This window comes from Podarcis vaucheri (genome assembly GCF_965113315.1).
Source record: "Podarcis vaucheri genome assembly, chromosome: 4".
NCBI classification, from domain to species: Eukaryota; Metazoa; Chordata; class Lepidosauria; order Squamata; family Lacertidae; genus Podarcis; species Podarcis vaucheri.
In genome coordinates, this window is record NC_138762.1 from 2,040,508 (window position 1) to 2,048,071 (window position 7,564).

Genomic DNA, 7,564 nt, shown 5'->3' on the forward strand with positions numbered 1-7,564 from the left:
TGCCGAGAGATGCTGTCTTAGCCTTTGGACAATTTGTGCCTTCAAGGAATGGGGGGATTGCAGTCCTCAATCGGCTGTGAGCCCTGCATTGCAGGGTCTATAGGACTCTTTGCCTCCCTTCCAGCTCTGAAATTCTACCGTTCTAGAGTTTCTTCTCTGGCTGTCAGGAGGGTGGGGTGTCTGTGTGTCGCTGGGTTCTACACTTATCACCTCCAAGCAGCTGCCTGAAGTTCATTGCCCTCATATTTTTATTATTATCAATTCCAAACCAAACCCCTCAACTGTCTCCTGAGGGTGAAATAATCATTTTCTCCTTCCTGAACTGTAGGGAACAGTAGAGGAAGGTGAGTTGTTTGCTTCTCCCCCCTTTTTTTTGGAATATTTTTTATTAGGAATTTCCACATAGCAATTTATCAAAAACACATCATCTTCATCCCCCTCATTTTTCCCTCCCCCTCCCCAAAAAAGAAAAACCCACCCCCAGACTTCCCTCAGCTCCTCTCTCTGGTTTTCAGCACGTTATTCTCTGCATATTATAAAATTGTAAAGATTCTTAATTTATCTATCTATATATTACCAATAAAAAGTTTGTGTATGTTTATTCAAAACTTGCCAAAACTTGTTTCTTTAAGTACAGTGGTACCTCGGGTTACATACACTTCAGGTTACATACGCTTCAGGTTACAGACTCCTCTAACCCAGAAATATTACCTCGGGTTAAGAACTTTGCTTCAGGATGAGAACAGAAATTGTGCTCTGGCGGTGCAGTGGCAGCAGGAGACCCCATTAGCTAAAGTGGTGCTTCAGGTTAAGAACAGTTTCAGGTAAAGAACGGAACTCTGGAATGAATTAAGTACTTAACCCGAGGTATCGCTGTACTTTGTAAAAGGTTCCCATTCTTCTTTAAAGTCACAGTTGTCCTTATCACGTGGTTTATGAGTCAATTTCGCCAATTCCGCTTAGTCCATCAGTTTCTCTTGCCACAGTTCTTTGGTCGGGATTTCTTCGTTTTTCCACCCTTGTGCTATTGAGACTCTTGCCGCCGTTGTCGTGTACATGAAGATGTTTTTCAATTTCCTTGGCAGGTCTTTTCCTACAATCCCTAACAAGAATGCTTCAGGCTTTTTTTTTACAAATGTTAATTGGAACATTTTTTCAACTGTTTTGTATATCATTTAGTTGTTTGCTTCTCCTGACCTGTGGCTAGAAAGATCTACGACAGATCAGTAATCAACTTCTCTCTAGCAATGATGATTGGATCATAGAATGGTAGAGTTGGAAGGCACAATAGGTAACCCTAATCCCTCCCACTAAATCCACTTTTAAGAAAAAGCAGACCTGTTCGGCTGAGTGGATGTGGCTGGATTTGTCTTCAACCGCCTGCCTTCTACTGCCACCTCCTGGCTGATGGACAGAAAAATGCAGGTTTCCAGGTTCACAAGCGCTAGCAGCCCTCTTCAGTTCCACGTCTAGATTTTTGGCGTGATAACCACTGGGAAGTGCTCTGGCTATATGGTTCAGCTTTATGGTCAAGTCCTAAACACCTTATGCTGTGCTTGGCCAGTGGCCCGTGGCGGCCAGTGTTGTGCTACTTTGGCTAATGGGGCCCTGCCCCCCCTCTCACACACAGAGAGAGCACTCTGATAGTAAGAGCTTCTGGACAGTGGAATGGACCTCCGAGGAAGGTCGTGGAGCAGAGCTGGATTGAGGTTTGATGAGGCCCTAAGCTCCTGAAGGTAATGGGGCCCTTTATATGTCCAGCTGTCCTTTGCCAACAACAAATGGTCACTGTTTTTTTGTGTTGAATTTTGAAATTGAAATATTGAAATACTTTATTGTCACTTGTACAACTTGTATACAGTGAGATTACACAAGCACCCCTCACTCAGCTCTCATAGTCTTAATTCCCCTCATTTACTGTCACACACACACCAAATCCAAAAGTCAGTTGCCCTGTTGTTGTCTTTTCATTTAGCAGCCTAACAGCCCACGGATAAAAGCTGTTCTTTACCCTGTTGGTGCAACTAACCAGGCTTCTATATCTTCTGCCCGAGGGCAGGAGATCAAGAAAGTGCCAGCCAGGGTGTGAATCATCCCTGAGAATTTTCCTCACTCTCCTGAGGCAACGTTCTTCCGCTATTTCATCCAGCGGATTCACAGGACAGCCCATAATACCTTGTGCTGTATTCACCACCCTCTGTAGGCACTTCCTATCAGTTGGTGTCAAACCAGTGACGCAATATGAAAGGACACTTTCTACTGTGGACCGGTAGAAGGAGATCATCAAATGTTGATTGACATAGTCCTTTCACAATACTCTGAGAATATGCTATATGGTAATCTATGGACCTAATAGTTATCTAAAGCCATTTGCACATGTTGCCCTGCAACCAGCCCATGCAGAATGTAGGCACCCTATGTATAGAAAGGAGCAAACCAGTAATATTGTAGGGAGCAGACCACCAGGTGGGGCCCATGACTTACATCAGAGGAGCCTACACAACACAAAACACGGTTGCTGTATGTAGCTTTTATTTTATTTGTTTTTTATCTTATATTTTGGAAATGTACATCCAGTTGTTTTTTTTCTTTTTTTGGGGGGGGGGTCCCTCAAGAGAGTGGGGCCCTGAGCTATAGCTTGTTTAGCTTATACATAAATCTGGCACTGTTGTGGACTCTCCTTCGGTGGAAGTTCTAAAGCAGAGGTTGGGTGGCTGTCCCTCATGAGTGCTTTAGCTGTGATTCCTACATTGCAGTGGGTTGAGTGAGGTGACTCTTGGGAACCTTTCCAACCCTACAATTCTGTGATTCTTTGTCCCTAGTCTATGGTTTTCAATACACTGTCTTTATCTGCTGTGAGAGCTTCTGGTCATTTTCATGCCCCATCTCTAGACTTGGAGCAGAGGAGCATCAGTGTAGCAAACCCCACTGGCGCCTGGGGTGGAGAGATTGCCCACAGTTGTTGAGCTTTTTGGGGGGAGATTGCACAGTGGCTCCAGGGCCCTGTATCCCCCCAGTGCCACCCCTACCACTCAGTGCACCTTCCTTCCTTCCTTCCTTCCTTCCTTCCTTCCTTCCTTCCTTCCTTCCTTCCTTCCTTCCTTCCTTCCCTGGATTTCCACTCTGATTTTCTCTTGACTTCCCTTGTATTTATATTTTAGACCCTTGCAGCAGTTACTCCAATGTTTCCCACTTGACCTTCTCAGCAGCTCACTGATGGAGTCTTCCCTCTCTCTCCTCTTCTCTCCTCTCTCCTCTCTCCTCTCCCCTCACTCTCCTCTCCTGCCATGTGCTTCCCTCTCCCTTGTCCTGTGGCCAGAAGCCTCCTGGTCCTTCTTGTTTCCTTTCCAGGGAAATCCAAAGCCCACGAAGGGGCGCATGGAAGAGCTCAACCTCACCCGCTTCCAGCCTGCCACCTTCCACCTCACCGGCTTCCCAGGCCTGGAGCAGTTCCACTTGTGGATTGCCATCCCCTTCTGCTTGCTGTACGCCGCCTCCATCGCTGGCAACTGCACCATCCTCGCCATCGTCAGGAGGGACCGGCGGCTCCACGAGCCCATGTATTTCTTCCTGTGCATGCTGTCCTTCAACGATTTGGGGGTTTCCCTCTCCACCCTCTCAACGGTCCTGGCCATCTTCTGCTTTGGCCTCAGTGACGTCCTCTTCGACGCTTGCCTGGCCCAGATGTTCTTCCTCCACTCCTTCTCCTTCATGGAGTCGGGGATCCTGCTAGCCATGTCCTTCGACCGCTTCGTCGCCATCTGCAACCCTCTCCGGTACTCGTCCACCTTGACCAACCCCCGGATCGCCCGGATCGGCTTGGCCATCATCCTGAAGAGCACCATCATGCTCTTCCCCTTCCCATTCCTCATCAAGCGTCTGCCCATTTGCAAGTCCAACGTCCTGTCCCACTCCTACTGCCTCCACCCGGACATGATGCGCCTGGCGTGTGCCGACATCACCGTCAACAACATCTACGGCTTCTTCGCCGTCCTCTTCACCTACGGCCTGGACTCCACCTTCATTGTTCTGTCCTACGCCATGATCCTGAAGACCGTCTTGAGCATCGCGTCCCAGGAGCAGCGACGCAAAGCCCTCAACACCTGCGTCTCGCACATCTGCGCGGTCCTCTCGTTCTACGTCCCCATCATCGCCGTCTCCGTCCTGCACAGATTTGGGAAGGGTGCCCCTCCCGTGGTCCACATCATGATGTCCAACGTCTACCTCTTCGTCCCCCCGCTGCTCAACCCCATCATCTACAGCGTCAAAACCAAAGAGATCCGGAAGGGAATTGTCAAGATATTTTCATGAGCGGCAAACGCAAATCGAACAGGCGTGGTGGGGCAAGTCTTAGTGCATCTGTCTAGGACCTGGGAGGGACCAGGGTTCAAATCCTCCCCCCACTCAGCCACAAAGCTCCCCAGGTATGACCTTTGGGGGTCAGTCATTGCCTCCCTCTCTCTCTCTCTCTCTCTCTCTCTCTCTCTCTCTTAAAATAAATCTTTATTGTTTTAAAATACAATCATACAACGAAGGTAAGTATAACAGAGTTAAGTACAAAAAAAGAAAAAGAAAGAATTTAAGGAGGCGAACAAAAAAGAAAAAGAAATTATAAAGAAAGAACCAATTTTTTATACATCATGTCTTATCCAATAAAGTTTTCTGTAAGAAACTTCCATTCGTTTTCATTACACTTTTTCTGTTGTCATGATTTTATCGCAGTTTTGTTATATATATTTTTTTCATACATTCCGCTAAGATGATTAATCCATTTATTTATTGTACACAAGTATCATTCCAGTTCTGCTAGGTGATATCATTTTTACAGTATAATCTAATATATTCCTTGAATATTTTCCATTCTCCCTATGCTTTCTGGTTTGAGGCCCCCCTGACTTTCCCGGTCAGCTTTGCTAATTGGAAATACTCTATCATAAGCGCTTGCCAATCTGTTATCGCTGGTGTTGTTTCGCATTTCCAGCTTCTTGCTACAAGTATTCTTGCTGCTGTGATTGCGTACATGAACAGTGGTCTTGTGTTTTACTATTACTATTACTATTACTATTATTATTATTATTATTATTATTAGGAATATTACCAATAGAAATTAAAAAAAACAGTCACTGCCTCTCTCTCTCAGCCTAACCTCCCTCGCAGGGCTGTTGTGGGAATAAAATGAGGAGGCGGCGGACCATGCAGACTGCTTTGATCTCCTTGGAGGAAAAGATAGCACATTAATGTAATAAAAAAACAAAATGAATGAATGAATGAGTGTTCATATACTGAGACATAATTGTGAATAATTTTTGGAAGGCTGGATGCTCTCTGGGTGTCCCTGCAGCCCTTCCTCTGGCCTCCAGCTCCGTGGCGGAGCATTACAGAAGGTCTTGGGTTCTAATCTTGGGACCTCCAGGCAAGGCTGGAAAGGCGTCTTGGCTGAAACCCCGGAAAGCTGCTCCAGCACTGTGCATGATGATGGGGCAAAGGTTTTTCTTCCTACACCCCTGGTCTTTACAGGTATGGCCTCTAAACACAGTTTACCTGTGATGCATATTCATTAAGGCAATTTCTATATAGTACTTAATTACAATTGTTTCTTAAGCCAGTCAAGGCTCAGCGCCAGTGGGTGTGATGGCTGTGTTACGGCTAAAATCTGGGTGTGGGGTTACTCTGCCACCCAGCTCATCGGACTAAGTCCGTGGGTCCCTGCGGAAGAAAATGAGCTCAGCCGGACGCAGGAGCAAACTGCAGAAGGTCCAAGTTTATTGCGCAACAGGTTCAAGGCGAGATTGAACCCAGAGAAAGGGGTGACATGAACTTTTGAAATTTCCCTCCATATCCCAGAATACAGTGCAAAATACATCCCAGTTACATCATGAATACATTAAGAAGAGGTTGGGTTACACAGATTAACATATGGAGGAGGGAGGGGTGAATATGCAGAGAGCCGGATGGAGGAGGGAGGGGGGAATATGCAGAGCTGGAGATATGCGCAGATAAGCACATCCTGAGAAGACAATGGTCCATGTTTGCATAGTCTGTCACCTGGCATTGCCCAGAGGAAAGGTTTGGCAGAGTGATTTTGACAGGATTACTTGAGAGATTATGGAGGACAGGGGAGGGGTGATGGAGTCCTAGAGAAATTGAGCAAATATATTGTAGTGAAGAAGACATGCCCCCCCCTTCCGTAACAGCTGGGTCTCTCCCAAAGAAGCGAGACAACTCCGGCAGCAATTAACTCAGGTTTATTGCTCAAAACACACAAATCACTCTGGAGCTCAGTCACTCAGTGACTGCTTCCAAATTAGCCGTTGCCGAGTCTGAGTTCCGCCCCTTTCTCTTCCCACGTTTAAAGCCCCACTTGCGCTTCCTGTCCTGTTCACGCCTCTCATTAATTCTTGCGAGCCTGCGCATCTTGGAACAGGCTATTTTTGGTGACCCTCCCTCTGAGTCCGAGCTTAAACTGTCAGTCTGTGTCTTCCCTCTGGAACTACCCCTTCCTTCTCCTTGTTCTCAGAACTCAGGATTCTACTGCAACTTGGCTGCTCCTCCCTCGTTCTGCATTCCTGCCTAATTACCTCCTCCTGTCTCTCCACACTGACTGTGGAGGCAGAGAAGAGTTTGGATTTGGTATCCCGCTTTATCACTCCCCTTCAGGAGTCTCAAAGCGGCTGACATTCTCCTTTCCCTTCCTCCCCCACAACAAACACTCTGTGAGGTGAGTGGGGCTGAGAGACTTCAGAGAAGTGTGACTGGCCCAAGGTCACCCAGCAGCTGCATGTGGAGGAGCGGAGACGCGAACCTGGTTCACCAGATTACGAGTCCACTGATCTAACCACTACACCACACTGGGTTTCTTTAGGAGCTCACTTTAGGGGCTAAGAAATAACAGTTTGGGTAAGCAGACCCTAGAATGCGGCATATCAGTTACTCATCATTACATCAGGGTTGAAGGAATTAGATCTGGTCAGTGGGCTGGATGCTTATCCCCCCCCCTCAATTTACTGACAGGTGGGGGGCACTAACTGTTACTCACTTGCTGTCCCAATAATATCAGATGACCTATGACCTACTTTTCCTCACTTATTTTTTTGTTCTTATTTTATTTCTTTATGTCCCTCATTTTCCCCAGACTGGGACTCAAGGCGGCTTACGCAAATTCAGTTGGTAGAGCGCAAGACTCTTAATCTCAGGGACATGGGTTCAAGCCCCACAGTGGGCAAAATAAAGCTGCCATGCTGTAGAGGGAAGAGAAGGGCAGATGAGTTTCACCCACCTGGGAAGGCAGCGCATCTAGGAGAAGGAAAACTCTGATCTTAAACCACTGCTGCCTTGAGGGACATCTTCAGGAGAGGAAAAGGCTCAAGAGTAAACCCCACACAAATCTGGAGTCCCTAAGACAGTTGGGTGGCGCCTTGTACTCCTTTTTCCAACAATTCCTGCAGCCAAGCTGGTGCCATCATCTTGCTCTGCTTTCCTTTGGACCACATTAGCAAGTCCGAGGAAGTGAGAGCTGGACCATAAGGAAGGCTGATCGCCAAAGAATTTATGCTTTTGAATTCTG

General features: G+C 47.0%; 1 protein-coding gene across 2 annotated transcripts; it reads left to right on the forward strand.

Moving 5' to 3' along the window:
* Positions 1-280: 280 nt before the first annotated feature.
* LOC309530532 (olfactory receptor 51I1-like) lies at positions 281-4,522 on the forward strand. 2 transcript variants are annotated; one of them, XM_082219558.1, is made up of 3 exons: positions 286-344; positions 1,654-1,736; positions 3,352-4,522. In XM_082219558.1, the coding sequence occupies exon 3, from the start codon at positions 3,379-3,381 to the stop codon at positions 4,309-4,311; it is 933 nt and encodes a 310-aa protein (XP_082075684.1). In that variant the 5' UTR covers positions 286-344; positions 1,654-1,736; positions 3,352-3,378; the 3' UTR covers positions 4,312-4,522. The 2 variants fall into 2 exon arrangements, with proteins under 2 accessions (XP_082075685.1, XP_082075684.1); XM_082219559.1 differs by lacking the exon at positions 1,654-1,736 and having other exon boundaries at positions 281-344; positions 3,320-4,522.
* Positions 4,523-7,564: the final 3,042 nt, after the last annotated feature.

Bases quoted from the DNA above. Each gene is read 5' to 3' on its own strand.
- LOC309530532 (XM_082219559.1), top strand. From the start codon at position 3,379: ATGGAAGAGCTCAACCTCACCCGCTTCCAGCCTGCCACCTTCCACCTC.